The sequence below is a fragment of the Diceros bicornis genome, chromosome 29 (assembly GCF_020826845.1).
Source record: "Diceros bicornis minor isolate mBicDic1 chromosome 29, mDicBic1.mat.cur, whole genome shotgun sequence".
Lineage (NCBI taxonomy): Eukaryota > Metazoa > Chordata > Mammalia > Perissodactyla > Rhinocerotidae > Diceros > Diceros bicornis.
This window is the reverse complement of record NC_080768.1, coordinates 36,388,599-36,407,645: the sequence shown is the minus strand read 5'-3', so window position 1 is coordinate 36,407,645 and position 19,047 is coordinate 36,388,599. Positions and strand designations below refer to the sequence as shown.

Below are 19,047 nucleotides of genomic sequence, written 5' to 3'. Positions count from 1 at the left end.
TGTCTTGGTGACTATAGCCATTCTAATGGGCGTGAGGTGGTATCTTAGTGTTGTTTTGATTTGCATTTCCCTGATGATTAGTGATGTTGAGCATCTTTTCATGTGCCTATTGGCCATCTGTATATCTTCCTTGGAGAAGTGTCTGTTCATTTCCTCTGCCCATTTTTTGATCGGGTTGTTTGTTTTTTTGTTGTTCAATTGTGTGAGTTCTTTATATATTATGGAGATCAACCCCTTGTCAGATGTATGTTTTGCAAATATTCTCTCCCAGCTGGTTGGTTGTTTGTTCATCTTGATTCTGGTTTCATTTGTCTTATAAAAGCTCTTTAGTCTGATAAAGTCCCACTTGTTTATTTTTTCTTTAGTTTCCCTAGTCTGGGTAGGCATGTCATCCGAAAAGATTCCTTTAAACCCAATGTCAAATAGTGTGTTGCCTATATTTTCTTCTATGAGTTTTATAGTTTCAGGTCTCACCTTCAGGTCTTTGATCCATTTTGAGTTAATTTTTGTGAATGGCGATAGCACATGGTCCACTTTCATTCTTTTGCATGTGGCTGTCCAGTTTTCCCAACACCATTTATTGAAGAGACTTTCCTTTCTCCATTGCATGTCCTTAGGACCTTTGTCGAAAATTAGCTGTCCGTATATGTGTGGTTTTATTTCTGGGCTTTCAATTCTGTTCCATTGATCTGTGTGTCTGTTTTTGTACCAGTACCATGCTGTTTTGATTACTATTGCTTTATAGTATGTTTTGAAGTCAGGAATTGTGATGCCTCCTGCTTTGTTCTTTTTCTTTAGGATTTCTTTAGCTATTCGGGGTCTTTTGTTGCCCCATATAAATTTTAGTATTCTTTTTTCTATTTCTGTGAAGAATGTCATTGGGATTCTGATTGGGATTGCATTGAATCTGTAGATTGCTTTAGGTAATATAGACATTTTAACTATGTTTATTCTTCCAATCCACGTGCATGGGATATCTTTCCATTTCTTTATGTCATCGTAGATTTCCCTCAATAATGTCTTGTAGTTCTCATTGTATAGGTCCTTCACCTCCTTGGTAAGATTTATTCCTAGGTATTTTATTCTTTTTGATGCAATTGTAAATGGTATTATCTTTTTGAGCTCTCTTTCTGTTAGTTCATTATTAGCATATAGAAATGCAACTGATTTTTGTAGATTGATTTTGTACCCTGCAACTTTGCTGTAGTTGTTGATTGTTTCTAACAGTTTTCCAACAGATTCTTTAGGGTTTTCTATATATACAATCATGTCATCTGCAAATAGTGAGAGTTTCACTTCTTCGTTACCTATTTGGATTCCTTTTATTCCTTTTTCTTGCCTAATTGCTCTGGCCAAAACCTCCAGTACTATGTTGAACAGGAGTGGTGAGAGTGGGCAGCCCTGCCTCGTTCCTGTTCTCAGAGGAATGGCTTTCAGTCTTTCCCCGTTGAGTATGATGTTAGCTGTGGGTTTGTCATATATGGCCTTTATTATGTTGAGGTACTTTCCTTCTATTCCCATTTTATTGAGAGTTTTTATCATAAATGGATGTTGTATCTTGTCAAATGCCTTCTCTGCGTCTATTGAGACGATCATGTGGTTTTTATTCTTTGTTTTGTTGATGTGATGTATCACGTTGATTGATTTGCGGATGTTGAACCATCCCTGCGTCTCTGGTATAAATCCCACTTGATCATGGTGTATGATCTTTTTAATATATTGTTGTATTCGGTTTGCCAATATTTTGTTGAGGATTTTTGCATCAATGTTCATCAGCGATATTGGCCTGTAATTTTCTTTCTTTGTATTGTCTTTGTCTGGTTTTGGTATCAGGGTGATGTTGGCCTCATAGAATGATTCAGGAAGTGTTCCATCTTCCTCTATTTTTTGGAATAGTTTGAGGAGGATGGGTATTAAATCTTCTTTGAATGTTTGGTAAAATTCACTGGAGAAGCCATCTGGTCCTGGACTTTTATTTTTTGGGACGTTTTTGATTACTATTTCAATCTCTTTACTTGTGATTGGTCTATTCAGATTCTCCATTTCTTCTTGGTTCAATTTTGGGAGGTTGTATAAGTCTAAGAATTTATCCATTTCTTCTAGATTGTCCAATTTGTTGGCATATAATTTCTCATAGTATTCTCTTATAATCCTCTGTATTTCCATGGTATCCGTTGTAATTTCTCCTCTTTCATTTCTAATTTTATTTACTTGAGCCTTTTCTCTTTTTTTCTTAGTTAGCCTGGCTAAGGGTTTGTCTATTTTGTTTATCTTCTCGAAGAACCAACTCTTTGTTTCATTAATCCTTTCTACTGTTTTTTTGGTCTCAATATCATTTATTTCTGCTCTGATTTTTATTATTTCTCTCCTTCTGCTGGCTTTGGGCTTTGTTTGTTCTTCTTTTTCTAGTTCTGTTAGGTGTAATTTAAGGCTGCCTATTAGGGCTTTTTCTTGTTTGTTAAGGTGGGCTTGTATCGCTATGAGTTTCCCTCTCAGGACCGCTTTTGCTGCATCCCATATGGTTTGATATGGCATGTTATCATTTTCGTTTGTTTCCAGATAGTTTTTGATTTCTCCTTTAATTTCATCAATGATCCATTGGTTGTTCAGTAGCATGTTGTTTAATCTCCACTTTTTTGTCACTTTCCCAGTTTTTTTTTCCTGGTTCATTTCCAGTTTCATAGCCTTATGGTCTGAGAAGATGCTTGTTATGATTTCAATCTTCTTAAATTTATTGAGGCTTGCTTTGTTTCCCAACATATGGTCTATCCTAGAGAATGTTCCATGCGCGCTTGAGAAGAATGTGTAGTCAGCTGTTTTTGGGTGGAGTGCTCTGTATATGTCTACTAGGTCCATCTCGTCCAGTTTTTCATTTAAGTCTAATATTTCTTTATTAACTTTTTGTCTGGATGATCTATCCATTGCTGTAAGTGGGGTGTTAAGATCCCCTACTATTATTGTGTTGTTGTTGATTTCTCCTTTTAGGTTTGTTAATAGTTGTTTTATGTACATTGGTGCTCCTATGTTGGGTGCATATATATTTATAAGTGATATGTCTTCTTGATGGAGTGTCCCTTTTATCATTATATATTTCCCTTCTTTGTCTTTCTTAACCTGTTTTATCTTGAAGTCTAGTTTGTCTGATATGAGTATGGCAACACCTGCTTTCTTTTGTTTGCCATTAGCTTGGAGTATTGTCTTCCATCCTTTCACTCTGAGCCTGTGCTTGTCTTTAGTGCTAAGATGTGTTTCCTGAAGGCAGCATATTGTTGGGTCTTGCTTTTTAATCCATCCTGCCACTCTGTATCTTTTGATTGGAGAGTTCAATCCATTTACATTTAGGGTAATTATTGAAATATGAGGGTTGAATGTTGCTGTTTTGTCACTTATTTTCTGGTTCTTTTGCATTTCCTTTGTTTCTTGTCCCATTTGTTTTGGACTGCCAATTCAGTTTGGTTGTTCTGTCTTATGATTCTTCTAGTTTTCTCTTTGTTTATCATATGTGGTTTTAATTTGATTATTTGTTTAGTGGTTACCTTGAGGTTTGGGCGAAAAATCTTCTGTATGAGATAGTCCATTATCTGATAGCCTCCTATTTCCTTATACTAAGTCAATTCAGTCACTTTCCTCTTCCCCTTCTAAGTTGCTCTTGTTATACCTTATTCTATCTTGTGTTGTGGCTGTGTGTTTACAGTGATGAGGTTAAATTTATTTTTGGTGAATTTCTTCCTTTGATCTTTGAGTTTAGTATTTAAGTGGTTGCTAACCTATTCCGGTAAAGATCTACTATTTCTCTGATTTTGTCTACCTACTTTTCTCCTTACTCCAAGCTTTGTGTTCCCTTTCTCTTCTTGTTTTCAGGCCTGAGGGCCTTCTTGAGTATTTCTTGTAGTGGCGGTCTCGTGGCCATGAACTCCCTTAGCTTTTGTTTATCTGGGAGAGTTACTATTTCTCCATCATATTTGAAGGATATTTTTGCTGGATAGAGTATTCTTGGCTGAAAGTTTTTGTCTTTTAGTATTTTGAATATATCATTCCAGTCTCTTCTAGCCTGAAAAGTTTCTGTTGAGAAATCCGCTGAGAGCCTGATGGGAGTTCCTTTGTACGTTATTTTTTGTTTTTGTCTAGCTGCCCTTAATATTGTTTTTTTGTCGTTGACCCTGGCTAGCCTTACCACTAGGTGTCGTGGTGAAGGCCTTTGTCTGTTAATATATATAGGCGTCCTGTTGGCTTCGCTTACTGGTATTTCCTGCTCCTTCCCCAGATTTGGGAAATTTCCAGCTATTATTTCCTTGAATAGGCTCTCTGTTCCTCTTTCCCTCTCCTCTCCCTCAGGAATACCTATAATTCTTATGTTACATTTTCTAATAGAGTCAGATATTTCTCAGAGTCTTTCTTCATTTCTTTTTAGTCTTAGTTCTCTCTCTTCTTCCATCTGGAGTATATCTGTATTCCTATCCTCTAAAGTACTAATTCTTTCCTCCATATTGTCAGCTCTGTTCTTTAAAGATTCCAGATTCTCCTTTATCTCCTCCATTGTGTTCTTCATCTCCATCAGCACTGATTGGTTTTTCTTTATGATTTCAATCTCTTTTGTGAAGAAACTCCTAATCTCATTGAATTGTTTGTCTGTGTTGTCTCGTATTTCGTTGAGTGTTTTTATGATAGCTATTTTGAAATCTCTGTCATTTAGTTTATGGATTTCTGTGTCTTCGGGGTTGATTTCTGGGTGCTTGTCATTTTGTTTCTGGTCTGGTGATTTCATATATTTTTGCATTGTGGTTCCTGTGTTGGTTTTGATTTTCCTCATCCTGGAAGTCTCTGGTTGCAATTTCCACCTGCCGCCACTGTGTGGTGGTAAAGGGCTGTGTAGTCTAAGCCCCCTGCGCTCTGCCCCAGTTTTTCTGCTGCGATCCGCAGTTTTGTTTTGTTTTGTTTTGTTTCTTTTCCCCACTGCGATCCACGGGTCCAGTCCAGTTTATTCAGGTCTGCCTCGGACCGCTAGATCTGGTCGAGCTGCAGACTCCGGGTTGCGGGGAGGGGGGAGCTCTCTCTTTTGCCCTCTGGGTCCCTGACGTGGGAGGCTTCTCGTTTGCCCCTCTTTATCCGCTCTCTGGGTTGCTCAGATGTTGATGGTAGCCCTGTGGCTCCTCTGAGCCCTCTGTGCGGGAGTTTCCCACTGGCTGAGAGAGCCCGAAGAGCCACAGTTTCCCACCGAGGGCCGCCCCTCCCCCCTCTCTGGGAGCCGCGCGGACCGGATCGCTGATCTGATGGGGAGGGAGCGGAGTTCTCCTTACCTCTCCCCACTTCCTCCGGGGGCCCAGCACGTTCCGCTCTCAGATGTGCGGCAGTGTGGATCCCTCCGCTCCAGCTTTTCACTGTCTGGGATTCCGTTGTTGGTCTGTGGCTGTTACTTTTGCTGTATTTTGTGGGGGAAGAATTCACGGGAAAGCTCTCTCCGCCATGATGCTGACGTCACCTCCTATTCATCATTTTTTTTGTGAGGAAGATCAGCCCTGAGCAAACATCTGTTGCCAATCCTTCTCTTTTTTGCTGAGGAAGATTGGCCCCGGGCCAACATGTGTGGCCATCTTCCTCTATTTTATATGGGACAGTGCCACAGCATGGCTTGACAAGCAGTGCATTGGTGTGCGCCCAGGATCAGACCCCCGAAACGCCAAAGCGGAGCATGCGCACTTAACTGCTACGCCACCAGCCTACCACAAAATTTCTATTTTTTAAAGCGATTATATACAGTTCAATTTTTATGCTCCAACTTAGTAATATAAAAAACTATTAAAGGATGAGTAAACTAAGTAATATGCTTATTCATGCTTTAAAATATTTAGGAATTGTGAAACGTGAAAATAAGGAGAACAAACTGGATAATAATTACATACCAGAGCAACTCCTGCGGCATATTTCTTATTACATATCTTTCCAGGAAATGTGGCTCCTATAAAACTAGGACTTTTCTTGAAGCTAAAAAATAAAATTTTCCTCATAATTGCATTTAAGAGTAGTATTATTAACGATAATTTTCATAGCAGCAAACATTACTGAACAATTATCTAGTAATAGTGTCCTAAACACTATGATTCTCTAAATTAAACTATTTAAATACATTTTTCAAACCTTCCATGTTGAGAATATTTCAATATATATTTATAAATTTTGAATTTGACAAACATTGAGAAATATAATAAGCATGAGGCCTAATAGCTTATGCAAAATGCCATTGCACTAATGGTTACAGTTTTTATTTTGATTCTCTCTACATTTATAGTCCTGAAAATTCAATCTTCTGTGACGTCCTTATTCATTTATTCACTGAAGATGAATAGATTTTTCTGTGCATTAGATTCTAGATGGTGTAACATTTCAATATATTCATGTTATTAGAAAATAAAAACATAAGAATTATTCAGATGGGAGACAAGAATGTAGAGATAAGATAACAGGTAGTAAAAGTTATAAGCCAAGGGAAATCAAAGAAATCATTTCACTCGTAATTTAATCTCTTTTAGTTATTTCAATATGTTTATGCAATTTTACTTTTATCAGGTAATTTTATATCAGTTGATCAAAGTTTTTAAGTCATGCCTCACATTTGCTCCTTGAATCGGACTTTTAACTTATATTTTTTTCCTATCACGTGGTGTCTATCAAATTTAAGAACACAGTTTACATTAAGTGCTTACTTTTCATATTTAACATAGGAAATAATTTTGGGTTATTCCTTTAATGTTATACAAATATGGAATACTATACTCACGCAAAAAAGTATGCAATATGATGAGGTCGGAAGAGATGTTTGGATTTCCACTCTAAAAATCTAGATAATATATGATTAGGAGACCCTGTAGTAGAAATTTTGTTTTTATTTGACCAGATTTCTATGGAAGATATTACAACAGTCATTTTTAACTGGGTAAGCATCTAAAAGCAGAAGATAAATAAAAAATTTTAAATAAATTTGAACATTATATTAAACTTTTATAAAAATACCTTTAAGACATCTAATTCAGTATTTTGATTATGGAAACTCTTCAACAGCACAGCAAAATACTATACACATCAATTGATATTACTTATACTTCTACAAAATATATAACCAAAATAGTTTTTAAAAACTTACAGTGTTAACAAAACCAATTATCTGAATAATCTTCTGTGTTACAGCCTTTATATCAGAGCCCATGTAATCAAACTGAAAAAGATAAATTATTTTTAAAAACTAGTGGATGACGTTAATATATCACATATGCTTTACACGTATAATGTGCTCTATTCTAAAATAGCTATGGGGCCACATTCAAGTTGAAATCCAGGAAACCAATAATGAGTATAAATAATAATTTATTTAAAAAAAAAATAGGGAGAGCCCTGGTGGCCTAGTGGTTAAGTTCCATGTGGTGCGCTTTGGTGGCCCGGGTTCAGATCCCAGGTGTGGATGTATACCACTCATCTGTCAGTGGCCATGCTGCGGCAGTGGCTCACATACAAAATAGAGGAAGATTGGCAACAGATGTTAGCTCAGGGCAAATCTTCCTCAGCAAACTAATTAATTAATTAAATAATTTATATAATAAAGAAAAACATTTAATAAGATGATTTTAAACAATGTTTAATGCACTCAACTTGGGAGTTACTCATTGTTTATGAAAATTTAATCATAAATTTTTTAATCTGGTATTTCAAAATACAGTTATTTCTAAAATAATACATATAATCACAAACCAAAACATATATGCATAACAAAGGAAAATCCTTAATGAGAGGCTTGCTTTATTATGATCCTGGATATCATGTTCAGATACAGCCTTTCATGTCACCATGTAACTCATGTTCTAATTTCTTCTTTATTCCAATAAGCTCTTTCTTTGTCTAATGTTTAAAAATGCCAGGAGAATATTAAATAGCAATGGTTATATCAGGCATGTGAGTTTTGCTCCTGATTATTCATTGGAAAACTGCAAATATTTCAACATTAATTGGTGTTCAGTTTTAGATGACTATTTTGTATCATGTTCAGAAACACCTATTTATAAATCTTCCTAAATACTACAACTTTTATAAAAAATAGAGTTGAGTTATTATCAAAAGCCTTTTTGAAGCATACCAAAATGATAATGATTTTTGTCTTTTGACCTATTGATGCAATAGATTTCATTGACATATTACTTAATATTAAACCATCATTATATTTGCTATCAAAACACTACATACTATTAATATACTATCAAAATTAGTATAATATTTTGTTTAGAACTTGGTAGCATTAAGAAAGATGGGCCCGTTGCTCATGTATGTGTGTACACACACTTTTCATAATTGAGCAAATGAATGTTGCTTAGCAAATGTTAGAGCATTACCTAAAATTGTTAAGCTGCATGTTTTTCCTATATCCGAGAAGTGAATTAGCATCTGAATTATGTCTTCCTGAAACATTTTAAAGAACTCTCATTTAAAAACACAGTATGATCTCACTCATATGTGGAATATAAACCAACACATGGACAGAGAAAGCTGTATTGTGGTTACCAGGGGCAGTGGGGGTAGGGGGTGGGTACAAGGGGTGAAGGGAGACATATATATGGTGACAGACAAACAAAAATGTACAACCCAAAATTTCACAATGTTATACTATTAAAACATCAATAAAAAAATCATAAAATAAAATATCTATACCTAACAGTGGCAACTGATCCATTATATTTCTATTTATTTTTTCCAGCTTCTTGAGATAAAATTGACATATAACACTATGTAAGTTTAAGGTGTGCAATGTGATGATTTCATTTAAATTCTTATCTCCTTTGGAGAATTCAACGAATTTGTGTTTATTTGTTTGAATCTTCTCCAAGCCCATAGTTATAACATCTTAATCTTTTTTAACATCGTAACATGTTTTATTCCTTTTGCTTAATTATACTTTCTACCTATTTTTTTAAATAAACCAGCTCTTGAATTTACTTATCCATTTTAATGTTTCTGTTTATCATCAACTTAGCCTTCTTACTAATTATTGCCCATCCTCCTTACATTTCTCTTGTTTTAAAGTTTTGAAACTTTAAATTAGAAGCTTCATCTATATATTTTTCATTCCTACTTCCTAATAGCAAATTCTTTCAAAAATATGAATTTCCTCTGTGTTTAGTTTTGGTACTATCCTCTGTGGTAGGCATTATCCCTATTTACCAACATTCAGTTCCTCCTAGTTCAGGAACTCTTCCTTTCTAAAGAAAGGCATGGCCAGGTGATTTACTTTGGCCAATGAAATGAAGGCAAAAGTGATGAATGTCACTTCTAAGGGGAAGTATTTCCTTGTGGTGGCTCACATCTCTCTGGTCTGCTCTTCTACTGGCTTGGCAATCAGAAAGCAAACTATCAATATATAAATGCCAAAAAAATCTAAGCATTCTGGAGTGGAGAGCCAACACATGGAAGACAGTTGTCCTGGAGAGTCACCCAGACCCATGGCTGACATTGCATGAATGAAAAATGAACTGTGTTTAGCCACTAAGATTTTGCAGTTATTTTTTACCATAGCAAAACCTAGCCTGTTCTGATTAATACAAATTCTCTAAATTTTTAAAATATTGTATACAATTCATTAATTTCTAAATAATTTATAACTATGGGTTTTTTCCAACCTTGAATAAGTTACTCATAATAGTATTTAAAATTTTTCATTTTACTATTTTTTGCCTTATCTCTTTTTATTCCTTATTGTTTTAATATGTTGTGAGAGAGTTTTGGAATACAGGTTTTACTTTTACAAAATTATTGCTGTTTTCCTTGTCACCTAGAGATGACTACCTTTGCATACATTTTCTACAGATATCTATAGACATTTAAATGTGTGTGGCACCACTCATAAGATACAAAGATGAATAAGTATCTAGTAAAGCAAGCTGATAAATAATTTGATCTTTATATGTTAACATTTATTTCTTGTCTATCTGTTAAAGGCCAGAAGAAATGCTTTAATGTGCTCCACTATAGTTTTGGTTTCTGTTAGTTTCTTCAGAAACCTTCCAGAGGTTTTGTTTTAATAGTTTCATCATAACTCACCGGGCAACTAAATGTTTATTATTAAAAACACACCTTTAATTTGAATTGTATTTTTCAATATAAAATATTCCTCTCATTCTTCTACTTAAGGCTTTTTATCTATTAGTAATATCATCCTGATTTTCTCTGGTTGCTAATCTAGGCACATTTTTGCTGGTCGTTTAAAAAATGTTTTATACCTAATACTGCCATTTTGTTTTAAGCTGTTTCATAAATGTCATCTAATTTGAGATTCTTTGCACTTTAATAGGGATATTTAACTCACATTATTGTAATCAATAAAGTTGACCCATAATTTTCTATTTTCTTGTTCATGTCCTCACAGTATTTCCTTTTGACTTTTGCTATAGTATACAAAAATATTTGGGGGGGGGGGTTCTGTGATGATTTCAAGGTTATACATTCAGGATTGTATATTCAGATATGTTTAAACATTGTAAAACAAGTTTCTTCATTTTTGTCAACTGGACCCATCTAGACAGGAAGACCTCAACCCCTTGGAAGGTGAAAATCAAAAATGTGAGGATTCATCAAGATTTAACTATTTTTTCCAAAATGGTTAATAATGCTTACCAGGAAGATGCTGAATATGGTTATGTAAACGAGGCAACACCACACCCTACCAATTGATTGGAGGCAGCACTGCATTTCTCTTTCTTTTTGACTTAATGATAAAGCCTATGTAAATAATTTTTTGAAATGCATGTTTACTTGTTGTCACCCTACTCTAAATCTTTTAGATCAACTTTATTGAGGTATAATTTATATATAATTAAATTCACCCATTGTAAGGATTCATTAATTTTGATAAATAGCACTTTTTATTTTGAAAAAATTCAACCTACACGAAATTTGAAGACTATCCATATATCCTTCACCTAGATTAATCTATTATTAATGTTTGTCACATTTAGTTCTTTCTATTCATCTTTATCTATTGTCTATGGATGTGGATCTGGGCATACGTCGTTCATTTTGCTGAACTATTTGAGAGTAAGTTGCAAACACTTCAGCATGTAGCTCCTAAGAATAAGGATTTTCTCCTGTTTGCCCACTATACCATTATCATGCCCAAGAAATTTCTTATTAATTCAATACCAAATGTATAATATATAATATCTATATTTCATATCTAATAACTATCTATACATATGTATGACATAATATCTATATGTCACATCTAATTATATGTAATATCTAATGTCAAATATGTAATGTTCTTGGGCAGGGAAGCTAATCTGTAGCCCTTCTCATTGCCAAATACAGTCTCCAACCCTGCCAACCAGGAAAACTAACCAGAACTCCTGGGAATGTTGGTAGCCCACCATGCAGTCCCGGTTACACTTGAGCGGAGACCCCAGTCAGTGTCTCTGCATCTGCAGAGCCAAGACAGTGGCCTTCACTGACCAGGGAGCTTGGGGTGTGGTTCTTTCTGATTTGACCTATAAACAAAGAGCATTTCTTGTAAACGGCCTGTTCTGCAGCCCAAACTCGGCAGGAAACTAATTTATAGCCCCATCCAAAGCTGAATACAGCCTCCAGCCCAGCCTGACAAGGAAACCTAACTGGAGCTCTGGGAATCTGTGTAGCCCATTCTGCAAGTCCAATTAGAACAGATCTTTGGCAAACAGCCCAGGCAGTGGTCCTACCATCCTACCATCTGCAGAGCTAGAATGGTGGCCCATCAGCTCAGGGAAGTTGGTGCATAATTTTGCCTAATTTGATGCCCCAAAAAAAGATTAACCAGGGGCCTGCCTGGTGGCGCAAGTGGTTAAGTGCACGTGCTCCACTGCAGTGGCCCGGGGTTCACCGGTTCCAATCCAGGGCACACACCAACACACTGCTTGGCAAGCCATCCTGTGGCGGCGTCCCATATAAAGTGGAGGAAGATGGGCATGGATGTTAGCCCAGGGCCAGTCTTCCTCAGCAAAAAAAGAGGAGGATTGGCAGATGTTAGCACAGGGCAGATCTCCTCACACACAAAAAAAAATTAACCAGAATTAGGGCCAAGACAGGGAAACTAATTGATAGCCAGCCATCTGCTGAATATAGCCTTCAGCCCATCTGATCAGGGAACCTATCAGAGTATATAGGATGCTGCATAGCCCATCCTATAGCCCTGTTTACAGTGGCACTTGAACAAAGAACAAAGCATGCAGCTTTCTACATTTGCAGAGTAAAAGTGATAACTCCATCTGGCCAGGGAATTCAGTGCAGAGTGTTGCGTGACTTCAGTCCTCAAACATGAGCTGTGGAGGTCCTGGGGCTCATTCTGCTGCCACACCAGGGCAGGGAAGCTAATTCATAGCCCCACCTACTTCTGAGTATAGACTCAGTCCTGATCATCTAGGAGGCCTAACTAGAGAATGCAGGCAACTGCAGAGTCCATCCTACAGCCTCACTTGGGCAAGGAACTAACCCAGCAATTCTATACAACTGTTCTCAGCCAGCAGCACCCCACCCCCGACCTCAGAGCTCACGCAGTAGCCTCATTCAAAAATAGAACTTGATAGCAAACCCCACCTGCCCAAAGACTCTACAAGCCAACACTCCCAGAGCCCCAAGTTAAGTTGAACAGTGAAGGACTGCCTCTGCCAAATCAAACCTGTAAAGTGGGGAATGGAGATAGTTTATTCAAATGAGCTGATATCAGTGTAAGGAATCAAGGATCAGGAAAATATGACACCACCTAAGGAAATTAATAAACCTCCAATAACTGACCCTAATGAAACGAAGATCTATGTTCTGTCAGACAAAGAATTCATAACAATCATCTAAAGAAGTTAAGTGAACTACAAGAATATACACAAAACTAAATGAAATTAGGAAATCAATTCATGAACAGAATGGGTTCAAGAAAGTAACAGAAACCATAAAGAAACAACCAAACGATATCCAAGAGCTGAAAACTACAATGACTGAACTGAAGAATTCAATAGAGCTTCAACAGCAGACTTGACCATGCAGAAGAAAGAATCAGTGATCTACAAAACAGCACATTTGAAATTACCCACTCAGAGGAGCAAAAGAAAAAATACTAAAAAAGAATGAAGAAAGCCTATAGGACTTATGAGAAATAACAAAAAGAAACAATATCCATAATATGGGAAACAAGAAAGAGAAGAAAAAGAGAAAAAGGGACAGAAAGTATATTTAGAGCCATAATAGCTGAAAACTTCCAAAATCTTGGAAAAGAAACAGACATCCAGATCCATGAGGCCCAAAATATTCCAACAGGTTGAACCCAAATAGGGCTACATTGAGACACATTATAATTAAATTGTCTAAAGCCATAGACAAAGAAGGAATTTTGAAAGGAGCAAGAGAAAAGTGACAAATCACATACAGTGGAACCCCCATAAGACTAGTGGCAGATTATTCAACTGAAACTTTTCAGGCCAGGAGAGAATGGGATGACTGTCTTCAACAAATGGTGCTGGAAAAACTGAATCTCTACGTGCAAAAGAATGAAGTTGGACCCTTACCTTAAATCATATACAAAACTCAAAATTGATTAAAGACCTAAACGTAAAACCTAAAACTATAAAACTCCTAGAAGAAAACACAGGGGAAAAGCTTCAGGACATTGCATTTGGCAATGACTTCTTAGATATGACACCAAAAGCACAGGCAACAAAAGTAAAAATACAAATGGGATTCCATTAAACTTAAAAACTTTTGTGCATCAAAGGAAACAAACAACACAGTGAAAAGGCAACCTACAGAAAGGGAGAAGGTACTTGTAAATCATATATCTTACAAGAGGTTAATATCTAGAATATATAAAGAACTCTTACAACTCTACAACAAGAAATAAACAATCCAATTTAAAAATTGGCAAAGAACTTGAAAAGACAACTCTCCAAGTAAAATATGCAAATATCCAACATGTGTATTAAAAGATGCTCAACATCAGTAATCATAACAGAGACGCAAGTCAAAACCACAATGAGATATCACCTCACACCCATTACAGTGGCTAATATCAAAATAACAGAAAGTAACAAGTGTTGATGAGAGTGAGGAGAAATTAGAACCCCTGAGCACTGTTGGTGGAGATGTAAATCAGTGTAGCCATTATGTAAAACAGTATGGCAGTTCCTCAAATAATTAAACATAGATTTACCATACATTCCAGCCATCTGGCTTCTGGATATATACCTAAAAAAATTCAAAGCAATATCTCAAAGAGATATTTACACATCCATGTTCCTTGCAGCATTATTCACAACAGCCAAGAGGTATAATAAACCCAAATGTCCATTAATAGGTGACCGTATAAAGAAAATGTAGTATATATATACAATAGAATATTCTGCAGCCTTGAAAAGGAAGGAAATCCTGTCATATGTTACAACATGGATGAAACTTGAGGACATTTTGCTAAGCAAAATAAGCCAGTCACAAAGGGACAAATACTATATGATTCTACTCATATATAGTATCTAAAGTAGTCAAAATCATAGAAACAGAAAGTAGAAAGGGGTTTACCTAGGGCTGGAGAGAAGGCAATGGGGAAATTAGTATTTAATAGACACAGAGTTTCAGTTTCCAAAATGAAAATGTTCTAGAGATCTGTAGCACAATAATGTGAATAGATTTAACACTACTGAACTGTACATTTTAAAATGGTTAAAATGGTAAATTTAAGGTTTTTTACCACACAAAAAAATATTATACAGTTCTAACGCACAAAACTAGGATTCAATCCTAGATCTGACTCCAAACCATGTATTTATAATGGCTAAATCTTGTTTACCAGGAAACACAATAAACTCTGTACTCCTTCACTAGAAAACAATTAGAGAAATGGATAACTTCACACTGGTGGGCTATTTCAAGAAAGAACACTAGGGCAACTTCCCTAGCAAGCTTCCCACTGGGCTTCACCAAGGCCACAGTCAATCCTCGTATCTGCCACTGGTAACCACACAGTAATGTATATTTTGTTTAAATTAAGAAGTTGACACCTCTTTAAGTGTATCCCTATACCTCTGAAATCTTAATAAAGAACATTTTCTCTGTGAGGGAAAAAAGACGTTAAAAAGTAATCCTGTAAAACAAAAAAAGAGAGAGAGAGAGAGAAAGCCCACAAAGTTTTTAAGATAGCTGTGTCAGTAAAAGGCTACCAGATTAGACTAAAAGGGTCTGAGATTGATAAAAGTCCAAAAGGTCTCTGGGTTCCCAACCAAATAGATAAATGGTTATTGGTTTAAGTCACTAAATTTTGGAGTGGTTTGCTACGCACTGATAGATAACTTACACTTATCTTCAAAGTCTACTTTGTCTAATGTTAATATAGCTGAACGAGTTTCTTAGAATTTTTGTTTTTATGGTATATTTTTAGTCTTTTACTTTCATTATGTACCATATTTCAGAGATGTCAGTTGTAAGCAGAATGTGTGTGTGTGTGTCTTGCATGATAATCTTTGTCTTTGCTTTTAATTACCTTTATCTTTGATTTTTAATTGTAGTCCTTAGTCCCTCTACATCTAATATAACTACTTATATACTTGCGTTGAAATCTTTTCTCTTAACCTTAGCTTTTAAATTTGTCCCACATTTATGAAACAAATGCTTAATGTATAATGTTTTTCTTTTCTTTTATTGCCTTCTTTTGGTTGATTATGCTTAAAGTTCTGCTTTCCTACTTCTAATTGCTTTGTAATTTTACAGGAATATGATTTCAGAGTATGTGTTGGATTTGTACTGGGTCAACTTAGCTATATACTAAAAAACCCTTCAATTCTTTAGTGAGCCGTGCACTTCAATTTTTGTTAACTCTGCCAAAATTTAACTTAGCTTCCCTGTTTCATAGTCACCTCTTCTGAAATCAGCAGATTTCCTTATGAGAAAAATATTTTTATTTTATAACTTATATCTTAAAATTTTAATATCTGAAGGTTTTGTGGATCTAAATCTATTATTATTATTATTATTATTAATTTTTTTGGCTAAACTTTGTTCGTGTTGGCTCATTTTCTTTTGGATTTTGAGCTCACATATGGCTGACATTAATCTGTGAGAATTCTGCCTGAACTTGCACTCCTCCAGAGAGAAATTCTATCCACCTATATCAGGTGCCCTTGGATCTTACCAACCTGGGACAACTGTGGCCTTATAGCTTAGAATCTCCCAACAACCTACGTTTTATAAATTCAAAACTTTAACTCATACAAGATCTGAAGTATAGTCATGAATCCTCAATGTGAGAATTTCGTTTGTTTGTTTTTCTGTCATGTCATTTACCTAGAACTGAGACAAACAGATAACTTGTTTTCTCCCTTTGCTTGAAAGAAGTGGCAGTTTAGTTTCTGCAGACTACTCTTCCAGTTAGGCTGAGGCAGTTAAATATTATTATTGTATGTGGTGGTTCAGGGTGTGGAGGAGTTTTAATCTGCACTTTCATTGAGGATGTACTCCTTCCACAAAAAAGAAAAATAGCTGACAAGCTTTAGAAAATGAAAAGATGCTTCACTTTACAAAAGCAATTAGAAATCTTATATACAAAATAAGTGAATTAACAAAAATTTAGTTTATTCACAATTTTTAAGAATTTATTAATTGCAAAATCAAAATAAACATTTATCAAAAAATGGTTTAAAATTGTTATTACATCATTGAAATCAAGTTAAAGACAAATGTTAAATAATTTTAAAAAGACGATGCATAAAAAAGGACCTACCAGATTTTTATCCACAACAATGTACGTTTCAAGATTTCGATGGAATGACTTGAACAATTTAGTTCTCTGAAAAACACACAATGTGAGTCCTGAGGAATTTCCAGAAATTTACCTTCTATCGAAATTTATCTTTAGAGATAAACTGAGAGACATGTTGCTACTAATTACATAACAAGGCTGCTTCAAATACAAAATTTAGGTACTAGTCAGAAAATTCCAGTCCAAAAGGAGCTTGTAGTTACTAATAATTTTCAATGACATTTCAAGCAATATAAGAACTCAGATATCTTTTGATTTTAGCAACAGCTGAAACTGAAAATATTAAGTTTACAACATAAAGCTTTTCTTTCCTTAGCCTTGTGATAATTTTCATAGTAACCACATGAAGACAGATTTTCTGCTACCACTTATTAGGAAACTACTTTTGGCAAACAATATAGTTTAGAAAAATATTACTGAAGTTTATGATCAATGGCGGCTCACTAGAGCCAGGTGTGTTATTTATGGCAGTTTACAGGTCTTTGTGGAGGAATAATTCATCACTTTGTTTTACATGTACCTATGTAAGCCACTGATATTCATTTTTGAACTCTTATGAAACAAAGATTTAACTTAGAAATCCATATTATGTAATATTTTCACCTAAATTATCCAAGTAATTGAGGAAAAGGAATAACTTACACTAATTATCCAAATGCCTACACATGAACATTAATTTTTTGGTTTCTTTAATCCTATATTCACATAATCATTTCCAAGATTAATAACCTAAGTTTTCATGAAAATTTCATCTAATCACAAGCATAACAAAGAACTTAATTTCATTCTCTATCCATTTTAAAAGTCAGACAGGACCCTCATGAAAAAGCAGAATAATTTTAAGATTTGTAAGTCACCAAATTTTGCTCTGAAAGTGTTTTTTGTTTCACAAAATCATACTGAATAAGTTAAAATTAAAAATTCAACACTTACTTCTGAACTTTTTCTGACTTCATACAGTGAATTATGGCTGTAAGTGTTATTGTCTCCTAAGAGGGGAATATTAGTGTTATCATTTTTTTCCTTATAAATCATGTGCACAAATCCAGATAAAGCCTCCATGGGTTCGATTCCATATGAGATGTTTTTAAACTGCAATGTCCCCCTGAATATTAAGATAATTAAAACAAACCTTAAATGATTTTACAAAAACTATAATCTAATATTCTAATGAGAAATTTTGGCCAGAATTTTTTTTCCACATTTAAAGTTACCTTAGTTTTTCTACTTTATCTCTTTATTCTTTGCGGTGTTAACACAGAACTGGACCAGTAATACCATAGGATACGTACTGCTTTATATTACAAATATTCTAAGGAAAATATTTTGGTTATCTTCAAGAAAGCATGTTAGCAGAATGGATTCACATGCTTAAAGAGGTTATGATCCCTGCCTAGGGTACACATTTTCTAAGCCAGCCTGTAGGATGTATAGGCACTCTCTTACTTAGTATTAGGTCCCATTCTTCTTTATAAGACACCTAACTCTCTCCTGACACTTAATGTTCTAAATCATTTGTTTGTGTGTGCTGAACTGAAGGTATGACCTGCCTAAAAATGACTGTGAGCAGACCCCAAGTGTCTATCAGATTCAGGCATTCTACAATTGTCAATCATTCTAAGAAATTAAGAAACAAGTAAAACATAAAGAATTTAGGAAAACTATAGAAGTATGGAGAGACCAATCAATCCCCTCTACACTCAAGATTGCTCAAAGCCTCAAGCAGGAGATCCTGTCAGAATCAACAAGTAGCCTCCCATCAGAAACAGATGCTGCCAGGGTGACCAAGACTATTTCATCAGCAATTTGGGTTTACTCCTTAGGGAATTGAAGCAACAAAGTGACTGTAGATCTACAAAAGATACATGGAGGATCAACTTATAGAGTAGCAGGATCTAATACTGGCAAATGTGATATCTTTAAATAGGCTACAACCTGAGTCCTGAACAAGTGTTGAGTGACACACGAGAATTTGGAAAACCTGCAACATATCCATGATAATTGCAATCCATCTGAAAAAAAAACACAAAGGAAAAAAAACGGATAACTTATTTTAAAAATAGACATCCCACGTGTGTCATTTATGTTTATCACTTTAGCTACCTTAGTACTTTAACATGAATGGCAATTACCCAATAAATTTGTGTCTGGTAAAAATAAGAACTAGTCCAGGTTATTCAATTTCAGTGAATATGCAAAATAATATTCTAGTAATTTCAGAATATTCATATTTTTAAATAAAATCC

General features: G+C 35.2%; 1 protein-coding gene across 4 annotated transcripts in view; it reads right to left on the bottom strand.

Annotated features, from left to right (window-relative positions):
* The window catches only part of LOC131394054 (disintegrin and metalloproteinase domain-containing protein 5-like), a 601,035-nt gene that overhangs the window by 138,317 nt on the left and 443,671 nt on the right, over positions 1-19,047 (bottom strand). For 3 of the 4 annotated variants that reach the window (XM_058525261.1, XM_058525263.1, XM_058525264.1), the window contains exons 13-18: positions 18,737-18,813; positions 17,735-17,906; positions 16,763-16,828; positions 7,139-7,210; positions 6,776-6,939; positions 5,901-5,982 (exon numbers count right to left, since the gene is read on the bottom strand). In XM_058525261.1, coding sequence (XP_058381244.1) covers positions 5,901-5,982; positions 6,776-6,939; positions 7,139-7,210; positions 16,763-16,828; positions 17,735-17,906; positions 18,737-18,813 — 633 coding nt within the window. The remainder of the gene's footprint in view (positions 1-5,900; positions 5,983-6,775; positions 6,940-7,138; positions 7,211-16,762; positions 16,829-17,734; positions 17,907-18,736; positions 18,814-19,047) is intronic. The other variant, XM_058525262.1, reaches the window with a different exon arrangement.